General features: G+C 39.1%; 1 protein-coding gene across 1 annotated transcript in view; it reads right to left on the bottom strand.

Moving 5' to 3' along the window:
- The window catches only part of SLC49A4 (solute carrier family 49 member 4), a 67462-nt gene that overhangs the window by 7753 nt on the left and 36495 nt on the right, over positions 1-23214 (bottom strand). Inside the window, exons 4-7 of the mRNA XM_058809413.1 lie at positions 19737-19866; positions 14592-14700; positions 13908-13975; positions 8939-9066 (exon numbers count right to left, since the gene is read on the bottom strand). Of these exons, the coding sequence (XP_058665396.1) occupies positions 8939-9066; positions 13908-13975; positions 14592-14700; positions 19737-19866 (435 nt within the window). The remainder of the gene's footprint in view (positions 1-8938; positions 9067-13907; positions 13976-14591; positions 14701-19736; positions 19867-23214) is intronic.

The following is a 23214-nucleotide window of genomic DNA, read 5'->3' as shown; positions in this document are numbered from 1 at the left end:
CTTTATAAAATATAAAAAATCATGGAAAAGAAATAAAGGGATTAAGAAGCAGAAAGGGCTATTTATTACATCCTCTATTTCATGTGGTTTGCTTCCAAGGCACAAGGACATTTCTTTTTCAACAGAGGACTTGTTGAGACAGGAAAAAGGAGGGAGAGGTGGCCCTACTTCTTTGAATATACCACAGTACTCTGAGCTGTAAGAAAAACAAACAAACACATGCAAAACCAAACAAAACTAACTCCCTCAAAAAAACCATGGTAGCTTTTCCTAGTCTTGAATTCTCCTGTCACAAACTGCAGAATAAATCAAAGAAATTGATGTAAGATGTCTCCAGGAGTCGTCAGAGAGGAAGAAAAAATCCCATACAGTATTAGGATGTTCTTCCTAATACCCTCCTCTAGCTAACACTGAAGACCTGATTCCCTAGTTATAAGATCCATAGATTTTTGCTGCAAGTCCTCACCAGTATTTAAAGTTTCATGAGGCACTCTTTGAACTCCCATTCACCTCAAACACTGCTGCATATTGCTCTAAATCTCTCTAACTGCTGTCAGGTGTAGCCAGAATATCCAATCACACTCAGCGGTTTGAAATTTTTGTATTGGCTTGAGAGACCAACACATAAATGAAATAGAAGAATCTCTTAAGACAAATGAATATTTGCCCCTCATTACTACACTCAGTTGAAGATATCTATAGATAGGCTAGAGAACATTTTCAGAACCTCCCTCAAAGAAGGGAAGGTGGCACCCAGCTGAAGCCACAACAGCACCACTGAAAGTGGAGCAGTGAACAGATTGTCAGAAGAAAAACCTCTGCAAGAGGGCTAAAACATCTTCCAGAAGGAGCAACAGCCAGGAAAAGGGAACTCATACCTCTAAACAGAGACAATGTCTAGACATATAATTTCCAGAAACATAGAGTCACTGAGATGAAAGCAAAAATTAGCAGCCATTTAAAGACTCCAGATTTTGCTTAATACAGTAGGTGCCAAGGTTTCCATAAAATGAGAATAAGTCTTCAAACTAGATTTGCTAGTTTAAAATATGCCAGTTGAATTACATCATTGCTCACCAGGCACTGCAAGGTGTTAAGATGATCAGACCACAAGTGAACAAGGGCAGTAACTCTGCACCTTAGACACAACACACTCAAATTTCTTGTCAGGACACTCACAGGAACACACCCACTGGCACACATCTCGCACTTCCACACTGAGAGGAGCAACCCAGCCTTGGCCTCACCCTTTGGCTGCCCCAAAGGATTGCCTGCTTTGTGTGTGCACACCAACAACTGCCAGCTGAATACCAACAGCAGCACCTCAGCTGAGACCACAGCTGGTACTGATAAAGCAAGGTCTGTGCAGAGGTACAGATAACACCCATCTCTGGAATTAACAAGGAGAAATGTCACAGCAAAAGGACAGACAGAATACAGCATCCAGTAGATGCCAATTTAAGTTCTAACATCTAATGGAAATGATAGCTTTTAACTGGGAAACCACAAAAAGAAGCTCTGAAAATGAGGAAGATGTGCACATCTGAAAGCCTTCTTTAAATGGTACGTATTGTAGTGATGGGAAACTGCTTTTTATCTCATGCATCTGTAAATCAGCCAGGGTTATCCTGAGTGCTATACAAATAAGCTTATTGCAGTAATTTAGCAACTGAGTCACAAATCCAACTGGTTGTTGACAGGAACTCAAAGATAAGATACTTCTAGAAAAGTAAGTCCCAGAAACAAGTAAAATCAGAGTTCAGAAGTTGTTTTTGTTTTTTATTTCACACATTAAAGAGTGTATCTCATATTCCAGCTCGTGGATGACAGGACAGCAGGAAGATACCACCTATTAACAGGGACCATTTGCTTTCCATCACAGACACCTTGTGCTGAACAAACACAAACAATTACCACGATTTCATACTGCAGAGGAACAGCTGCTCAAATTACAGCAAATGTTCTTTCAATTAAGACAATCTTAATGACAGTCCTTGGAAATTAATATAAGGATCTGAAAGCACTGACAAAAGAAAAAAAAGAAAGAGATGATTCACCAAGAAGCTAACATTATGTCCTAAAGAATAACAAGTAACTTGGATAGGCACACACTGGAGAAGTGTGTCATATTACTACTATTTTAAAAAATCACTTTTTGTTAGGAAAAGGAATCAATTAATTGCCTATGAAGTTATGTGCAAAGTTGCGTATCCAAGACAATGGCAGCTATGGACATCAACAATGGAACTGGGCTAGGTTTCTTAAAACATTACATTAATTGAAATAGTTTAAAAGATGTTTGAGTGCATTAAGCAGCTATTTCTCAGGCTGACCACTGCAAAAAGATCAGCAAAGACAAAAAACCCATCCACAGCACAGCTGTTTCAGAGAACTGGCACGAGCTGCTGCAGCAGGAGGCTCAAGCCACATTTCATCATGTCATGCTCATGCTTGAGGTGTGAGGTAACCCTTGCTATTCCCTCAGCACTCATCCTGCTGGCCAGGAAGGGAGCAAGGAATAAAATGTGTCTTGATAACAGCACTACAGATGATGCCAGTTAGATGACTTGGGACTGATGGTGATACAGTGGCTTAGCAGAAAGAGGAGAAAAGTGGCAAGAAGGAAGGTTCCTGACTGGCTTATCTCCTACAGGCCTTGAGCTACTGGATGGCAAATACATGCCCACATCCCAGAAAAAGATTTTCTCTTCTCCCAGCCACAAGCTGAGGCAAAAACTTTCTACCTATTAAAAAAAATATTGGGGGGGAAGTTAGGAATTCAAACAGGGAAGTGATTCAAGTGACAGCCTTCACTTGGTGTCCTCAGATGAGCTTGCAATGCAGCAGAAGGAGACTCAACTATCTCTGACATACAAACAATTTCCCAGAATTTTCCAGGACATTCTGCAACATGTTTAGCAATTTACTCTTAAATTATACCATCACTAAATGTACAACTACAGAGCCTGATCCAAACCCAAATGAAACTGATGGAAGGACCTCAACTGATGTGACCAGTTCTTATCAACCATTGGCACATGTATCTTGGCTGATTTTTAACAAAGAATATGAAATATTACCATTTCTTAAAAAAAAAACCAGTTTTCACATAAATTTACACAGGAAATGCTGTATCAAGTGCAACCAAGAGGTAAAGCATCTCCTTCCAAAGTCCTCTGCCAGAATCTCTTGAACACTGTGCATTTTCTAACAGTTCTCTTTTGAGACACACTCAGCCAAAACTCACACAAATTTTCTAGAGATAAACAGGAGAGTAAATACAATGAAATATATTCTCTTGGAAGCAGCACACAATTCACAGCAAAACCTGTGGAGATCTAGGGCACTTTGTCAGTGCCCATTATAACTGTATTGCAAACATCAAAGTGAAAGGATAATGCCTCATGTGGATGCAGCCTTTGTTGACTTCAGTGCTTCAGTATCCCCATGACCAATTTGAACAATTCAAGTTAGTTCCTGCCAAAATCTAAAGTCCATTAAAGTAGAATGAAACCTCCCTATAATCTAACTCTTGCTACTGGCTATGGTAAGAAAAGTCATTGCAGAAGTAATCCTTAATTTTTCCATGAGAAATGTGACTCCCTTAAGGTAAGACAGTAAATTTTACTGTAATTCACTTACGGGAATGAAAAAACACAATAGAAGAAAGATGTCTCTGTAGTGCACATTTATAACATCAAAATGTTTCATTGCCTGCATTTCCATTCCAGCACACACTGATCAAATTGCTATCTCATGATATAGTTTTGAAAGTAACCAAAAATCTGATCAAATTTGATTTGTTCTACATTCTTCTCATGAGAAAAGCAAGTGGAACTTGCTGTGAAAGCAGAGCATTCCGTTTGGAGAACCAAGAAGTAAAAAAATTACTGAGTAAGCCTCAAGAAATGGAAGAGGAGAGGGCTGGAAATTACACAGTATTTTAGGTTTGCAATTGATGGATATTTAAAGTGCCCAGATTCAGAGATACTCATCTCTGAAATTATACTCATCCTCCCAAATTTCAAGCACTGTATACTACCAAACACTGTTTCTTAAAAGAAAATAACCCCCTAAATTAGTTCTTCTTTAAGCACTCTTCGATTTGTGAAGTTAAAGAAGCTGTCAGCAAAACAATGGTCATTATTCCCATCTTATGAGTGAGAAAAGCACAGCAGGAGTTGGGGTAATGATTTGCCCAAAGCCCTAAGCAGGTTAATGTTTTCAGGCCACTGTTTTATCCTCTGGGCTCCCCTGCCTTACACTTACCAAGCACATCTTGTTTATAGTAAAGAAATTAAACTGAAATAATAAACCTATCAGTATTATATTATTAATACCTTTCTTCTTCTGTGCTTTGTAGATGAGGACAGAGAGACAGATGTGTTTACAATGTTCAATCTGTTGAACCTGAAAATAAAAGTGTGGGCTGCTTAACCTAAACACAGTCATCAGCTTATGGAGTTGCCACTGTATTCAGTGTCTGCCATGCAGCACACTAGAAAAGATTTTGTAAAGCAAACTTCTGCTGAATGTGCTCATAAATATTAGAATATTCTTGATATGCTACACTGAAAATATTCAATCTGAGCTGCAAGCAACTAGTGTTGCATATCAATTTTTGGAAAATGCTGGTATTTGTATCCAGAGATCCTACCAGCAATACAAAGTGGCAAGATACTGAAACTGGCGATACAATGCCTTACACGATTATTTTGGGTCGAAGTATCCCATTGTACATAAATTCACATAATGAAGTTCAGTACAAAGCAAACTAACAATGAACTTGGCAAAGAGAAACAGATCAGCAGCTGCACTGAGAATTCAATGGTGAAAACTATTTTAATGCTCTATGTGTACATAAAATTGTCTTTGAAACTGAAATGCAAATAATACACATTAAAATTAAAATTTCTTAAAATAAAATTCAGGCTTGCTTAAAATATAAACCAATTCCAGAATCAAGGTTCTTGGAGAGCTGTGATTAGCTGATGAGAGGTGTTTTAGACAGATGATATAGTAGCTGGCACTGTATCATTATTGCCTCACTTTCTTTTTTCCCCACACTGGCTGTTATGGTTCATATATACAACTATGACTACATTTTTTATAAAGTCTTTTGGAGTTACATTAAGAAGTCAGCAAATGACACAAAACTTGTCTTCCTCCATGGGAGGAGGAAAAAATGGAGTGTATTATGCAAATATGAAGCAATGCAGGCATTACTCAACACAAACAATCCTAAACAGTATAATTTAAAACCACAAATGCAGTAATTGATTTTTAATAACTGCATTAAAGGTCTCCATTCTAAGTAATTAGATTTTGTAGGAAATGTCTTTAAATGACATTATGCCTATTTAAAAGGAATTAGAAGAATATTATACAAACAAGGTGAGGAAAATATATTTTGCTGTGACCATTTTTTCAAATACCTTCCCTCCCCCAGTATTTAAAACAGACATTACTAAAACTGCCACAAAGAACACCAATTAAAAGAGGACTTTGGTTTGTTTGTATTTTACAAACAAATATTTTGAGATTTTTTTCCTTTTATTTTAGGGTGAATAATTGGCCAAACTCTCTCATCTTTTTTATGCTTCCATAAAATCACATCCACCTACTGCCTACTCTGAGCCCAGGTGCGAGACAAGCAGAGGGTTTTCAGAAAAGGGAGATGAGCTTATGTCCCCAGTATTCACATGCTAAAGGAAAAGACTGGGTTTGGACCTGGGGAAACCACTGTCAGGGTCTGCCTAAAGAGGCAAACTTAATTCATGAATCAAGCAGCTGTTAGGTGAGATACAGCAGCCAATGGTGATGCCATCTAACCAGACCTCATCTCTGTGGTGAAGCTGCCTCAACACCTGGGCCAGTACAAAGGCTCCCAAAGGTGTCCTGTCTCCTCCCCAAAATGACCATCCTGTCCTGTGGGAGAGCTGCCTTTTAACTGAACCAGCAATCCTTCAGATCACGTGGATATTTCAGCAGTTCCCAGGTATTGCTGAAGATGGCAAAGCCTGACTTGCTCAAGAGAACAACACTGGAGGCCGGCCAAGAGAGGAGGGGGAAGTCCCTCCCAAAATGGGAGCTACATGGTTGGAAGGGAAAACCTCTTTGGAAGATCAAATGTACACCCCCACAGATTTCCATGTCAGTTTTGAACCCTGCTTGCTCCGCCTCAGCATTTGAATAAGGCTGAAAGTGTGGACTGAGATCCATCACTGGCTCTGCACCACTGCCAAGCCCAACACTTGTGCTCTTTGCCACAGGACAGGAGGAAGTGGAGGAGCCTAAGAACCTTCTGACAACATCAAAACCTGCCTTGAATAACACAACCCCTGCTTTATAGCAGGTGTCCAGTGCTGCCTGCAAAGTGGCTCTGGAATAAAAAGTATTTTATGGACCTTTTCTGGAAAAAAATAAAAAAAAGCAAAGGAAAGAAAGAGAAAAAAAGAGAACAGTAGATAAAAAAGAAAATCAACCAAAAATTTTTAAAAATATGAATGAGGGAAAAACCCCACGATGATGTCTGCTCTTGTTTTGCACATCTTCAAGCTCTACAAAAACCACACAGCAAATAACTACTTGGTAGTCCGCTGTCAACACTTGCCCACTGATATGCAGAGTGACTTCCACCTGTACCAGCTACCACTAATCACTTCCAAAAGCTGCCAGCCCACACTGCCAGCCCACAGCCTGCATCTGACCTCTTAGATTTGTACTCCAATACACTCTACATCTCAAACTTTTAATTAAAAGGAGAAGAATAAAAAGAAGTTCATCCAAATCAATTCAAATGTACCGTTTCTCCCAATTACTGTGAATGCAGAGGTCATCATCATGTTGCATCATTACACTAAGGAATAATCTAGCATGAAGTCCTATAAATTAACTTAAATAGCTTGTGTGTTTTCATCCATAACAGCATATTTCATAAAGATATAGCACTGCTTTTCTGTGTACAAGGAACTAAATTGAACAGGCACATCACATCTATTTTTTAAGAACTTAAATGAGAAAAGCCTGATAAGAACCTTCCCCCACTGCATATCTACGAAATTTAAACAGAAGAAAAAAGAGATCTTATTTTCTGGCTGCACATTAGACTCTGATGCTTCAGACTGCCTTTTTTTTTTTTTTTTTTTTGAGGAATGCACCACATTCCTGGCACTTCCATTCAAAACAAGCTGGTGTTTTAAAGAAAAGGGTTCAGTATTTACAGTGGCATATGCAAGAAAAGCACTGACAGAAAAATCTGATCTATAATTACAACTTAATCTAAGGAATCATCCATTTTAAGAGAAATGGTAATTGCATGAAAAGTACAACCCAATCCCTGTATTTGAATCAAGGGATGCTAGTTGAGGACACTATATATCAAACCTCAAATACCCTATCTACTTTTATGTCCTGACAGTATATGACCTTTCCAAAAAAAAACAGCACAATGCAACTACACCTATAAAAAATAAGAATTCTTATAGAACCTATGTTGCATGCTGAATTCTTTACAAAAAAACCCAATAAAATAAAATCAGAGAGAGCTCCATCAGTTTTGTTTTGGAACACTGGTGAGTACATACGTAATGATTTTCCCCTCTTGAAACGTTTCTGCTTCATTCTTATGCATAGACTTGAAGGGTCATTTATGTGTTTGGTTTGTTGCATCAATTCAGAGTATAGAGTTACTGTAAAAATTTACATTACTGCAGGCTCGTAGTGATGAAGCAGGCAAGCATGAGAAAAAAGCTTTTATTGCTTTTATTTTAGATTTGATGGAAATGTGTAGTCATTTAGTATGACAACAGCCATCATGAAATTTGATTTATTTATTGATTAAATTATGTTTTATTTAAGCAGAATTTTTGAAAGCATTGAAATTTCAACATAAAGCACAAATTTGACCTATCCATCCAGATGGTGTTGCTCCTGAATTGATCATGTATTTCAATTTGCTGTACCCACTTTAGTTTATAGTTGTGACATTTGTAGTGCACCAAGGACACTTACTGAAACTCAAACTTAATTTGAGTAAAACACTACTCTATATACTACTCTCCCCACCAAACTCTTTTATTAAAAATAGGCTAAAAAAGTTTTCATTTCTCCTAGAATGCATAAATTGCTTGTAACAGAGATGGCCTTTCATTTAAAATGGATTTATAGAATTCTTCACTAAATAAATATATTTTTGAACTTTGATGGCTTAGGTTTTATTGCAACTTGCTACTCTGTTGAAGGTCTTGGAATCACAGATAATAAGGTGAAGGACAGATTTTTAAGAACTAAGCAGTGCTAGCTTTCACCTAAGGGTGCAGCTTGCTGGCAGCCCAACTGGACCTCTGAGCTTTTCCCCCACTCCTGCCAACTGCTTTTTTCTCTGTCTTTTTGAGGCACAGGCTGAGTTAATTTTGGGCTGGAAGAGCTCCCTGAACCTGCAGGCAGGTGCAAGAAAAGAGGACAGCACTGTGCAGGGACAGATTTGGATGGCTGAAAACACTATGGGTCACCTTGGTTTGAAATGCACCAAGCGTTTCTAATAACTAATGCAAGTATCAAACCCCTAAATTCCCAGACATGTCACTGTTTCTTATATGCAACACTACTCTCATTCATCTGATTTTTCTTGATTTATTTCTCACTTCGGTTATTCCAAAGGACCCAAAAGCAGAAAAAGACTTAGTCCCCAAATCAAATTAAAATGTGCATTCAGGGCTCCTGTTATTGAATTTTTCAAGTTTTTAATCTTTTTATTGAATTATTCAAAGCAGTGAAGGTATTTCAGGTTTCAACAGACTTTCTAAACATTTTTTTTGTCTCAGTAAAACTACTGTATTACTGAAGATACCAAACCAGGTTATAAGATATTGAAGACTGCAAATATTTGCCTGCAATATGAATTATAAAGAACAGGAATTCAAATAATTGTCAATACCTGTGGTCAAAGGCAGATGAGTGACAGAAGTTAGACAGGTGAGAGTGAACCAGGTTGATGCTAATGTTGCTCCAGATAAAAGCAGCAGCAGTATGAACTTCAGCATGCCCCTGATAAAATCTGCAAATCTAAAATAAAAACACACATCAGAGCAGTACAAACACCGATTTTCATATTATTTAAATGTTATGCTTGACAATTAATTCAGTATATCCTCATTAAACATTTTGGAGACTATAAAAACAATTTAAAAGTAATTTCTCATTTTCAGAAATAGAAAAAAGGTATTTTTATAGAATGGTGATATTTCTAGCTGTCAAGCCGAAGAGCCATGGATTTTTTAGCTGTCACAAAGTAACAATCAAACCAGAACAATTCTCAAGCAATTCTCAAGGCATCACATGAAAACACTGGAGGAGAGTTATTTTTTCCTTCTGCATTTGTTGGACACAATATCTCACCACTACTTCCATCACTGTTTGTCAGCATTTGCTAGTCTCCCTTGGCAGACACAGAGCTCCATTAGCATATGAGGAGGCTGCTGCCTTTCATTCAAGACATAGTTAAGTGTCAAGATTCATTCCTGTGGGAAATGGAAAATCTCCAAAAAAGTCCAAAGAGTCCTTGTTTGAAGATGACAAGGAACAGCTTCTGAACCCTTGGATGCATTGGTGATGAAGTTTGTGGTGGCTTAGGCAAGGAAGGAGCTCCTTACACAGGGGATCACTCTGCCAGTGGCTGGTTTGGGTTGAAAAGTTCCAGAAACCACAAGCTCAGCGCTGCTCCTCTTCTAGAGAGACCCTGCTGACAGACTGGGGGAGGATAGCCCCACAAGTCCTTGGGCAGTCTGGCTCTTATACAGAGGGAATTATGATATTTACACCACCTGATGGTACAATTGCTTTTTTCATCTTTTCCTTTTTCTCTCAAGGAGACAGAATGAGCAGCGCTCTTGTGGCATAATTATCAGTGCAACTGCTCTTTTCAAAGGGGATGTTAACCTAACTACTGGAAAAGATATATTAGAAAAGGCAATGTTATTTCTTCATGAGTAATTTTCTATAATCTCCTGCTTAGGTGTGCTTTTGGGATGGGCAGGTTAGGTATGTATTTCTAAAGCAAATCTTATGCCCCCTTGACAGGTTCCTACCTTGATTAGGTTAATAGCATCATAATCCACCTAGATTGGTCCATGATGAAATTTGTATGCCTACCAGCTGACTGCCTTATCTACCCTGACGAAGATCACTCTATAAGCAGATACCTTATAGCTTACTTGATAAAACAGGAAATGCTGCCAAAATGTTGAGAACTTCCAAATATAGCGTAAGAGACGTAGGAGTAATGCACTCAAACACACTCTGCTCCCCCAAACCAACTTCTTTCCTTGTATTTTTATTCTCTCCATGCCTGAATTCCACATTGAATTTAGCAGTGAGTAATTCAATAAGCAGCAGTGGGAGATCAATGCTACATATAATCTGAGAAGTTTATGACTGCAGTGTTCAAGTGGCTTATGCATTCATCTCCAATAGCCAGAGGTCAGCTGCTACTGGTGGATTTTTTTTCTGACAATCCAATTGAGGAGTCAGGATCACCTCACTGGTTTGCCAGTGAGTTTCTTTAATTATTCTTTGGGATCACTAGGGTCAAAATCAGCAATTTTAAAAGCTTTGCAGAAGCATCTCAAAGTGTAAACTTCCAGCTTATTCCACAGAGACTCCTACTTTGCCTGCTGGCAGACAATATCACTGTCCTTACAGGCAAGGGCAGTGATGTAGGTCCTGTCTAATGAAACAAGGTGAGAAATATCAGCCTTCTGGGAGGGACACTCACAGACTACAGGTCTGGGGTGATCTCTAAAGGATTCTTGGTCTCTATCCCACCACCAAGGATATGTGGGGATGGGAGGCTGATATGCATCTAAACCATTCATGACAGCTAAGTGGAGAAAACACCTCTTACCAAGCAGGTGCCACTCTTCCTGACACAAGGATCCCAGTTTGGGTAGCAGCATGCTCCAAAGAGCTCTCAGGTATCATAGAACTACAAAAGGGTCAAATGTACCCCAAAGTAAAGGTTTATTTAGCTATTGGATTCAGCCAGCAATAGAAATAATAGAAAAAAATTACATAATAACCTAACCTGAACTTGGTAATTGAAGCACTTCTGTTTCTTGTCTGGTTACAGGAGAATAAAGAAGACTGTAAATCTAGTCTACTTTTCATAATACTTGCTTCAATAAAAAAATATGAGAAATTACTTTTATCTTCAGACTCTGTACCTGATTTCAAACCTTTGTTCTGTATAAATCCTTCTACATCATCTAGCATGTAAGGGGTCTCCTGCAACTGCTAAAAAAGTAGGCACAACAGGACAGAAGGTGTATACTCTGCCAGACACACCACTGAGCCTACTGCTGCTAATAGTCTCCAGCCTCCCAGCAGATCCAGCCCTACGTTGTATCCTACAGTTAAAATCACAAACCTGCACTGCTGACAACACTGTCTGTTGCTACGGAAATTATTGCCATGCCATAAAGTTTCAGCATTTTGACTACACTGCAGGTTAGAAGCAGGAACTGAAACTGAGCTGCAGAGGACAAAACCTCAGAAATATCTATGATCCTTGGCAAATGTGGGGGGAAAAAAAATTTAAAAATCTGAGAAAAGATTTCTGTTTCCATGCAATTATAGGAATGCTGCTCTTTGACACTGCTTTTCTTCAAACTAGTAGCATTTGAAAGCTGCCAGCAAAGGGTACAGCACCTACCAGCTGCCCAAAATAGGCCAGGCTTTTCAATGATAAAAATGCATCAAACACATTAGCTAAACATGTAAGTTCATGGCTATCAGGACAGCAGTGGGTGGAGAGTAGAAGGATTTATGTATAATGCTGAGAGAAACTTGAAACATTTTGAAGATAGATAAACAAATTTCCAAACTGGGCATTACTTTAAATACAGATGATTTAACACCTACTGTGATGTACAGGACCTAATGCTCAAGGGCAAGGCTCAGGTTGTTAAAAATTCTAAATTACAGAATCGGCCTTGACAAAAATGGAAGGAGCAAATTCCTAAGATGCACCAATTTTGCTTTAACAAATCAGCAGAAGAAAAAAAAAATGAAAAAAAATCCACCCCAAAACTAACAGCTTCTTGAGAGGTGGATAAGGGAGAGAGCTGCTTGCTTGGCAAATCACAGTTCTGACACTGAAATATATCAACTTGTCAGCTTTGACAAGAATCATTACTTAATTTTCCTAATTACAACTTTCAGCAGATTACAGTCAGACTCGTCATTGATTCAACCCTACACAGATAAATGCTGAATAGGCCTAGGAGGGAGAGTCATCCATCAGAAGTGACAAATCACCTCCTCCCTCCCTTTCTGTATGCAAACCCTCCCATCTGAACTGTGCATCGCCCAAGTTAGAAAGACATATTTGGAGACAGACTATTGGTATTTCTTAAATTTACTAAATGCTACAAAATACAGGTATTCAACAAGGTTTGAAATCAATTTTGAAGCAGTTAAAGGGATGGCCTGCATTTCCTGAAAGTAAACCCAGACAGCATATTAAATAAATTAATCTACCATAAAGACTGAGATTTGCATGTTGACATAGAGTTTGCAGATTCTCTCCCAGTAAAGTTAAGTGAGCTTCAAAGCCCTACTATTGAAACGCTGCAAATATACTAGAGATTAACTCATGATGAAAAATGGCAGTCTACCTGCTTCAACGTGCAACCTATGGCATCTGTGTCATTTGCAGCAGTTGCTTTTAAACATCTACTCTCTTACAGAGAGAACATTGTATCTGAGCCTGGCTAATCAACAGCAACTCTTTTTTGAGGAAATCAGGGCATGAACTTTGTTTGGCTAGATGAAGTCCTTTGGCCTGCATCTGGAGTGGATGGGAGAGAAGCACTTGTTTCTTTTCCCTAGGTCAGGAGTTTTTCCCTCTCCCTGTTGCAGTTGCTAGGCAGCCTGCAAAACGTCAGGATGTGAAACCTCACATTTCTTTATGCATTGTGTACTCTGATGAAGCACAGCAAGTGAAAACAAGAGAGTTTCCAAAAGAAAATAGAGAGTCTTAAAAAGATCACTCTCTCCATCCACAGCACCATGATGATGCAACAATTGCAGATATCTGCACATGGAATCTAAAGAGTGGACACAGAGAAGCCAGGACAATGCTCAGATATCCCAAAGCAAGGGGGGAACATGTGATTGGTTTTAATCACATAATAAACTCACTGCTCAGGGACCTCCTAAAAGACTTTTTCTCCCTCCCACCATCCCTCTTCCTAAAGTGGACCTCAATGAATGAGAAACATCAGCCTTTTGGAAGGGCAATCCTATTCTTGCTGTTCCACTCCCTGTGTCATCAGCTTTCATGATGGTCAGAGACAGCTGTGTCTGTATTTACAAAAAGCAAACACACCCATACTGTAGCCCATAGGATACAGCAGAAAATAGTTAGGCTATGCAGGAATCCAGCAACCTGCCCAAAATGGGCCCAGAATAATTTCTCTGTGAGGGAACAAAATGTTATTGTGGGTAGGCTGCCTGTGCTTTTGGGAAACAATATGCCCAAAAGTGTTAATGGAAGGAGACAAAATTTCTTCAATGCTTTCCAAATGTGCTGCAATGAGGTTCTTCCCCCTCATACCATGCAGCTGAATTCACCAGAGCTGTCTTTAAAAGCAGCATACAGGAAGCCATTGTCAGGAACAAGAATCTGACTTTCAAATTCAGGTATATGCATGTGGAGTTCTCAATCCCCAGCAACCACTAAGATGGTATGAATTATTGCTTTACTAGAAACACATTATAAACCCAAAAGGAATTTTCCATTTCAAGTTTCTGAAAGATGAGAGAGAAAACAAGTTCTGTTCTTAAGAGGATAAACTAAATGACAATCACAGTTGAAGAAATGGAGAAGGACCTGTAATTATTCCTACCTTGCCATTGCTATGCCAACAACACAACCTCCAACTATAGACCAAAATCCAATCCAGCCTGCATCCACCTGACAGGGAAAAAAAAACAAAACAGAACATAGAGAAATGTGTTAAAGCTCAGAAAACAAGATGGTGTTACTTTCAAAACAAGTGTTGGGCAGGAGCTCCAAACTGCTAACAAGAGCTCTCTACAATATTCTGAAGTGCAAGGCTTTTTCTGGGAAAGGAAATAAATTCACCACAAGAAAGTAAGACTGAGTAGTCTATGCCCTAAATGTGACCTCTCTTTATGGAATCTGACTCTGTTTTTTTATAATACTCTATCAAAAGCTTAGAAATCATCTTCTCCCCACTTCATCTTTTCTACCATGCATAGATTATTTCCTTTCACTAGAGACGCAGCAGCCAACAATACTCCCATTTTTTACCTACTTCTTCCTTTTTGTTAAAAGGCATGTACAGTTCTGAAAACACTCACCACTGATGGAGAGTCAGCAGGGAGAGTTTTGACACTTTGGGATGCCAAAGGTACAGTTCATTTTGTTTAAAATTTCAGGGAGTAAAGCGGTCCATACGTATTAACAGCATGTTAAACATAAAAATCTGATAAAACTGCATGCTAGTGCAAAATAAAAACATGCCACTTACAAAACAGCTGCTGATTATCAGTCAGGAGATACTTACCTGGCTTACATGAATGGGTGTTAATATCAAATCCAGAACACCAGACCAGCCAGAGAAAACACCCAGTGGTATGGCATAGGCCAAAGCAATCATCAAGAATCGGAAATTGCTGGGAAGATAAAACGTGGCCATTAGCCTCAGCTTATATTACAAACTGCACCAAGATTAGCCAGGAGAGTAAATCACAGCCTAGAATCTATATTCTGCCCATCAAGAAAATCAGAAAAGGTCTGAAGCAGGAGTGAGCCAGGGAAAACAAGAAAGGAATCCAGCCATGCCACTGAATTCCTAGTGGCTGATATGCTACCACCTTAGCACTGATAATAGAAAAAGCCAGTCTCTCCACACAGTTCAAAGATTTTTGTAACATGCTGGGCTCATATGTTTCTCATTTCTGCAAGCAATTCTTCCATGCATTGGCATGGGCAACCTACTTAGCCTAAGCGTATGTTAGGAATAATAAGCACTAATTTAAAAGATTAAAAGCTTATTTCAAAAATAAAATCAGAGATTCATCCCTCTTGAACTGCACTTAAAAGATCAAAAAAACCCCAAGCCTGTTTTAATTCTCTTTATTTTGGTGAAACACAAGGAAAGCTCTGGAAATGAGACAGATACAGTTGCAAGAGTGGAAAATTGTGACAATTTGAACTGACAAAAACAAGAGACAGCTATAATACTCTAAATAGTCAACATATTTGCTTCCCCCCCCCCCCAATTATTCAACCTTTAGTATTCAGTGAAGGTGAAACAGTCAAAGCTGTATCATCATCTTCAATGTATAGAGCTAAACAGGAATTTAACCAACAATTTCCCCCATTCACCATAACTGAAAGCAAATGTGAAGTCCTTGCTAAGAGAAATCCAAGTTTTCCTCAAAAATGTCTCAAATGGGAAAGAAAATATACTTTGGAATCTGAAACAGTGATATTTTAAACTGAAGAGATTTTACAGTGATTCCAAGGTCAGTTATCCCATGGGGTATCTGTGTAACCTGAAACATGGCTCCCTCTGGTCAAAACAATTTACATAAAATTGATCCTGATCAGTACCAGTTCCTTGGCAAGCAGTGGCAATTTGATAGCACACAGTTACAAAAGCCAAGAGGGAGGGAGAGATTCAATTACACTCCAAAACATTTGTAAGTTTTCAGCTTACGCTGTTTTACTCCCTTAGATGCTCCGCACACAACACAAGCAGCCAGTGCTTTTTCCACTGTTCTTTTTCACACATCCTCTTCTTGAACAACACATTCCCATCCCATGAACATATCCTCTGCTTTCAATACCATTTGTGTCAGATTTATCTTTCAATGCAAAGAAAAACAACACTCAAACTTTCAGCTCTTCTATACATTAGTTATATTTCTCGGAATGCTACTGTCTTCCTAACAACTTTTCTCCTTTTTTAAGAATGCCATACTCTTATCCTAGTCTATCTTGTATCACCTTGGTATTTGATGCTATTTAATACTATCCATGTGAAAGCCATTTCAACATTTGTCAAATAAAATAAAAGGGAATTTTGCATGGACCTTATAGAGCCATATTGTGGATTGCTAAGAGGAAACAAGTCTGAATGCAGTATTCTGAAATAACACTTGGCTGAATATTAAAAATCTTTGGCTAGCTGGACCTCAACTTCATTAATGAGCTACTTTTGAGGGAGAATTTTGTCCTTTACTTGAGCAGTGTTTTCTGTGGTGTATTTGTTTTCTGTCACTCAAGCAACCAGACAGCCTGTGATGTGGGATAGCTGCTCTGTGCCACATCCAACCCCGAGTACCAATCCTACAGTAACAGCTCTGTATGATGACAATCTCCAGGGACAGAGCCTGCTCCCCTGCCTGGTCTCCACAACAAGGAAGGTGACCAGGAGAAAGGGAGCCTTGCAGTGACAGAGATACTGATCACCAGGTGTCATTCTGCCCCCTTGCCCAGCAATACCTCGTGCTGTCTAAAGTCATTCCAAACACATATCTTCAGTAGCAGCTCCACTTCTCATGGCTCCAGTCACTTGTGCACAGCTTTTGCAATTTTGCAATTGCTCCACTGAAAGTAGAAAAATGTGCTGTCTGTCACACCATCAGCTGTTGAACCCACACTGTTTTCCATCCTATCAGCAATGACAGGATATCAGAATTAGCCTCCCTGCTAAACCATTCTGCTGGGATATGAATTGATTTTTTATTCTGTTTTTTTCAGAAACCGAATGCCACTAGAATCCGTAAGACGGCTGGTTCAGAGGGGAGCCCCATCAAAGTCAGTCATCTTTTTCAGAGTAACTTTGACAGTGCCTATTAACATCAGGCACATTCTGAGCAGCTTCCATTACTGGATGGTGTTGTTGATGAAAGTGTCATTAAAGCAATAATGATGCATAAAATCCCTGATACAAAATTTCAAAATTGCTTACATAGTCCCTAGAAAATATAAAAGCCATGTAACTGGCTAAAAGTATCTTATTACTTCAAATCAAAAATCACAACACATTTTTAAATGCAGGTTTTAAGACTTATCAACCATTTACTTGTATTAGAATTTTTTTCCACTGAAGTTTGTGGAATATCCTGAACTGGGGAAATAAATACAAGTCATATTTGCTTCACCCAAGAAACTGAGATAGGGCACCGCACATTTTCTAATGGAAATTCAAACTTACACTTGTCACAGTGTGTGATAGACTGTTAAAAGATTTGGGCTTAGCTCCCAAACCATGACCAATCTGTTGTCTCCCACTGCAGACTGAGAGAGCTGGTATCAGGAGATAATGAGACATCAACTAATTGTAACAATCTGTCAGAAGGAGGAACCCTCCAAATCAGAAGGAAGACTCAAGTTCCTAAGAAAGTCCCCCAAAAAGGGCCCACAGGGGATGGCTGACCTCTGCTGATGGTGTAATAACTCTGCAAGAAGCAGCTCACGTAGAAGACTGCCAAAGGACCTGAAGGCATGAAGGAGTATGGGAGTTGCAAGGATGTGATAGATCCCCTTGGTGTCCAAGGAGAAAAGGTCAGTGACTTCAATGTTGCTTTATTTTGAAGTAATAAAACTGTAGCTTGGTGGAGAAGACAGAGAAATGATGAACATCTCAATTCTCATGCTTGTATCTGGTGCATTGCTGGGTCAGCCCACCAGCTCACACACATCCTGAGTGCCTTACACACAGTTCTCACACCAAAGGGTAATTCTACAAAAGGAAATCATGATTTCCTGGTACTCATCTGCTGGTTACCTTCAGTCTACACCACCAAGTCTAAAGAAAGGCTCTCTAAGCCAAGATGAAGCCTAGATTAGGCAGGCAACAGAGTGTAGAAGCCTAATGAACCAGATGATGGATTCCTCCTGAAGCATGGCAGATACCATTTTCTTTTATAAAACTCCCTTGCATGACAGATTGTTACTGAACAGCTCCCCAAGATAAGTGGGCTTAATAATGAACTGTTGATTGTTTCATGTGCAGAGGAATGAAGAAGTGCCTTTGATAAAGGGTAGCATGGAAGAATGCAAGACCCGAGGGAAGAGAGATATAATTATCTACCTGTCCACATTTTAAAAAAGCCCTCTTTGTTCTTGGAGACACTGTAAACTATAGTCATCACTGAAAAGCCCAGTTTGTTTTCTGAAGTTTCACTAGTTATTGTTAACAGTAAGCCAGCTTTGCCGTTTACATCCTGACCTTACCAGTATCTCAGGTTCACTGTTTACAACACTTTAAACATGGAATCTAATGGTTATAAAACTCCCAAACGGAGCAGTGTCAACTAAAATTTTATATTTCACCTGCAAAGCCAGTTGCTGTTTGGATTTCTGTTCAACAGCAACATTTTTACAACACAGCCCTCAGGCAGGGTCTAACGGCACATCAGCTTGGGTGCAGAACAGCACTATTGTGTGTGATAAGTGTCCTTAAGAGAACTGCTATTTTTTAATACCCTGAATCGGTCACTTAGCAGACTAACCACCCAGCTGTACTCACACCTCCTGAGTGCCAGCCTGCTCCAGGATGAACACACAGGATTAAGCATCCTGCCAACTATTTACTCCCCCAAACAAAAAAAAAAAAAAAAAAGCCTCCAAAAACAGAACAAAACCCAGTGACAAGGGATGAGTTGTTTTCACTGGCTCTAAATACAATTATTGAAAGTACAGCCCACAATAGGCCTGCAGTAACTAAATGTCTAAAGCTGCACAATTATTGAGCTTCAAGCAACCCTTTATATGCAGATTCAGCTCCTACATCACTCAACAAACAATTACAGCAAGAGCCAGAAGCTTCCCAGTGAAGTCAGTCATACTCTGTACCAGGGGAGCAGCTCTTCTTTGCCCCAGAAGTTCCTCTGTGCAGTATCATTCTACAGGGCATGGCCTTCACAATTATACACCCTTAATATTACAGTTGCTTTAGCTACTCCTCACAGATCATATTTACATTACACAAGACACTGTACAAACACTGGGGGAAGTGGGACTGTGTCTTACCAAAAGAACCCAAGAGGGAGAAGCTGCAATAATGTCTCTTTCTTTATAACCTCTCTTTTTCTTTAATCTAAAACTTCAAAGCAAGCTAGCTCACCTTTGAGCCTATCCAGAAACACACCTGAAAACATTTTTCCTATTCCCACTTAATATTTTAACGTACAATTAATGAGATTTAATAGATCATATAACAGTTTTAGATAATTCATTCATTGCTTCTATGGTTGAATGAAAGCAGCTGAATAATCCTTCAAAAGACAAGTAAACACCAAATTCATTCCAATATAATAAGTACAGAAAAAAACGACTTAGAAGTTAGTTTTGCCCAGTGTTATTCACTATTTTCTCACTGCTCACTTTTAACAACCTTGTATAACCTGATGTAACAGAAGCATTGCATAAGAAAAGCCATGCTCACAGGATGACTAAAGCACTGCTGGTGCTGAAGGACTGGCATGAAGAGTGGAGATACACACAGTGGTTTAAAATTTAATGTCTGCTCTTTAGCAGCTAGCATCCTTTTATGTCTTGACATTAATATTTAATTTTATTTTGTTTAAAAGTACTACAAACTGACTTGTTTGCTCAATGAGAAGATTAAAGCACACTTGTTTTTATTTACTTAGGCACTGATCTGCTTTGAAGTGGAAACCCAATGAGGTCCTACCTTAAGAGTCTGCAAAAACTTCTCCTGTAGCTGAGGCGCTGGCTCGCTGCAGCCACGCTGGGGGGGAACGGAGGGCGCGAGGGGAAGTAGGCCAACGCTGCAGAAAATATCAGGGAAACCATTCCAAATTCTAAACAGAAGGGCAAAGAAAAACAAAACCAAGAACAGATGTTAGCATTGAAAGACTTATTTCACTGCAGTGCTGTTATCAGCCCGCCTCTGAGACATAAATCCCATCACAAGTGCTTGACTGCTCCTGACAACAGAATTCCATAACTTCAAGGAGGAATTTCTTTCTCCTTCCCCAAACAAGATTTCAAATTGAGATGGAGAATCAGTCCATTCCAGTGATAGGTGCTGCAGAGAACAAGGCTCACACACAGAGAACTCAGTGAAGCAAAAGGAAAGCTTTTGCTTTTTCTCTTCAGAGAGAACTGCAATATGAGGATTTGGCCACGTTTCCTTTCAATGAAGTAGCTCAGTGCAGGTAACAGCATGCTAGAGACTTGAAACAGATGGGACTGGGGAAGCCCCAGGGCATGCAATAACAATTATTCATTGCACAAGATGATGAAGGCAAACAAAAGGTCAAGCAAGGCAGCAGTTCCAACACAAACAGTACTACATGGCAACAGAATATAAAGAGCAAAGGGCAGAAGCAACCATGGCTCATGAATAGAAAAAGTGCAGGTAAGAGGGGGAAAAAGAAAGAATACAGCTGTTTGTGGATGCTCTGCTTGTTTAGCAGCAGGAATTCCAAATCTTTGAAAAATTTCATAGCAGAAGTTTGAACCTGAGCTTGAGAAGTGATGAGCACTTCATAGAAAACAGTAAGTCCCATGAGCAGACATTCTGAAGAGAAACAACTCTACCCACAGTCAGTTTAATTAATTTGTTTTACAGGCCTTTTACAATATATATCATGTTCTCCACAGTCCTCAATCCCAGTATTTCTCCTATTGCCTTTGAAAACAAGATTCTTTGCTGATAGAGAGAAAAATGTATAGCTGAAGTGTTATCTTAAAAGAACTTGTGATCTTATAACAAAGGAGTGTTCACTGACAGCACAAATAAATTCCAGCAGAGCTGGATACTCAATTGCCTTAATTTTCTTTTTTTTCTTCTCTTTTTTAATAAATCAGTATGAACATGGCACTTTGCCAGGTCTTCTGCTAAACTAGAAGAAAATAAATTCAGGAAACTGAAAAGTAAATAACACTCAGAGTCTAAATGGATCAGCTGGAGATGGAGAAGGGAAATGAATGCTTCTATTTGGCATATGGGAAAAAAGGCATATCGGGAGTGCGACAATGCCATTTTTCATCATCAAATACTAAAGGACTCATTTTGAATTACTTGGTGTCTCTTTTCCTGTTGTGGTGTAGCTGCATGTTTCAAGGGCCAAGGGCACTTAAACTCGATCTTACTCCTCTGCTCTTCAGAAAACAGATTAATTTCTATCTTTGTGCACATTGTTTTGGACACCATGATCACTGAATAAAGACCTGGCAGTAACTGATCACCCCAGACCTAAGAAAGGGATGAGATGCTCTGTCACTACAGGATGATTCTACACAGCTCTTTAGTAAAAGCTGTTTATCTCCCCACCTCCTGCCTCTAGTTTACATACAGGTTTACAGACATATATATTACACACATTTTAATCACATATTAAAGGAAGATTTAAGATTGCAGATAGGTATAGCCAATCAAGAATGTGATCACACAATCCCATCAATTTTGTCCAAGGTACTAAAGTGCCCTTCTCATACTGCAAGGGGAAAGGCCAAGTTTTATTCTGCAGAATCACAGAAATATTGAAATCACAGAAATATTTCATAACAGGTGCCCATCTGTGCACTGCCTCAAGATTTCTACCAGTCAAATTGCTGTAGTAGGAGCAGTACAGTAACCTTTTTATTTTCTTTTTTTGTCTTTTTTTTTTTTTTTTTAATTACTAAGTTCAGGATGCTGTCCTTGCAGTACCTTCTTGCAACTCTTTAATGTTTCCCAGTGTTATACTTTTCAGGCTAACAAATTTGCCTAGATAGCTCTGCTCCATGCCTAAATGAAAAGTGATAAATTCACAGTGGAAACAAAAGCATCTCCCTCTGTTGAAGAATATGAGTTTTTAGTGCCATCTTAGCTTTGTATACAATACTTACACCTCTAACAAAAGTCCAGGTACTGCCAAACACATCTAATGTATTGAAATCCTTCCTCAATAAGAAACCTACACCCTTATTGCCATAATTTAATTTACCAGATTAGAGAAAGAGGAATACAATCTAAAACTTTTCCTGGGCAGGTAAGTAGTGAGCGGAAGCAAAATTGAGAAGGTAAGAAATAGGTCAATGCTGAGAACGAGGGAGCTGCAGTCACAAGAGAGAGGCTCTTCTTTAGAAGCTGCCAGCTTCTCAAAAGTGCAATGAATGCTCTCAAACAAGGCAAAGTACATTAAATGGGGCAACTCATAAATTAGTGTGCAGAGACACAGATATGTACACATCTGTGTACTTGTTGAGGAGTGAAACTGGAATGCTTCACAAAAGCTGGGTATCACACCACAGTGACTTGTGATGTGAGAGATGCCTGCATCACAGCCTAGGAAGCAGGCACCATGATGCTTGTGTAAAAAAAAAAAAAAAAAAAAAAAAACAAAGAAAGAAAGGGAAAAAAAAAAAAGAGGTTCAAGACTCCTTGATAACAAAGTATTTTTCCTTCAGACAAGCTACTCATAGCACAAAAACCTCTTCAATCCCAAAAGCTCTCCTCCCCACCTTGTTCTGTGGGAATATTCCAGGGTGCATGAGGGCCCCTTACACACTTACACACACCCCTCTTTTTTTTTTTTTTTTAACAAATAATAATTTTACATTGATATTTAGGAAAGTACAAAGCTAAAGGCTCTGGCTGCAGTCTGGAATAACTCATTCCTTACACGATCCAGGTAATACAATTCAATCCTGATCTGCTACACCCATATTACTTGAGCTGTGAACCAGAATGTGCAGCAACACGGATGACATAGAAAGAGGCTGTGGCAATTCAGCTGAGCTCTGAGTCCATGTTTGAGCTAAAGGAACAGCAATTTATTAAAACACAGAAGAGACTGGACTTAACAGAGCAATTTCAGAATGGGTTTATAAGCAATTGCTTCGTAATCATGTTTGAGCTTAAGTCCTTGGAAAATCTGCACACTGTTGGCACACTACTGATCCCAAGTCAACAATTCACATCGTTACTGTCTTTTAAAAGACATCATCTAATTTTTGGAGGCTGCTTATTTAATGCTAGCTCGCACAAAAGCAACATGCTCATTAGAAATGCAGAGTGCTTACCCTGTGAAACTGGCTTTCCCATAGTATCTGAAAGAACAAGTCACCAAACCTGACCACACTGGCTGAAGAAGTGGGGAAGTGGGACATTTCTGTCCAGCAATTCTTGCTCTTCTACATTCTGCAAAATCTTTGCTTCT

Source organism: Ammospiza caudacuta, chromosome 8 (assembly GCF_027887145.1).
Source record: "Ammospiza caudacuta isolate bAmmCau1 chromosome 8, bAmmCau1.pri, whole genome shotgun sequence".
Taxonomy (NCBI): domain Eukaryota; kingdom Metazoa; phylum Chordata; class Aves; order Passeriformes; family Passerellidae; genus Ammospiza; species Ammospiza caudacuta.
Note: the sequence above shows the minus strand (reverse complement) of the source record. Positions and strands in the feature narration are given on the sequence as shown.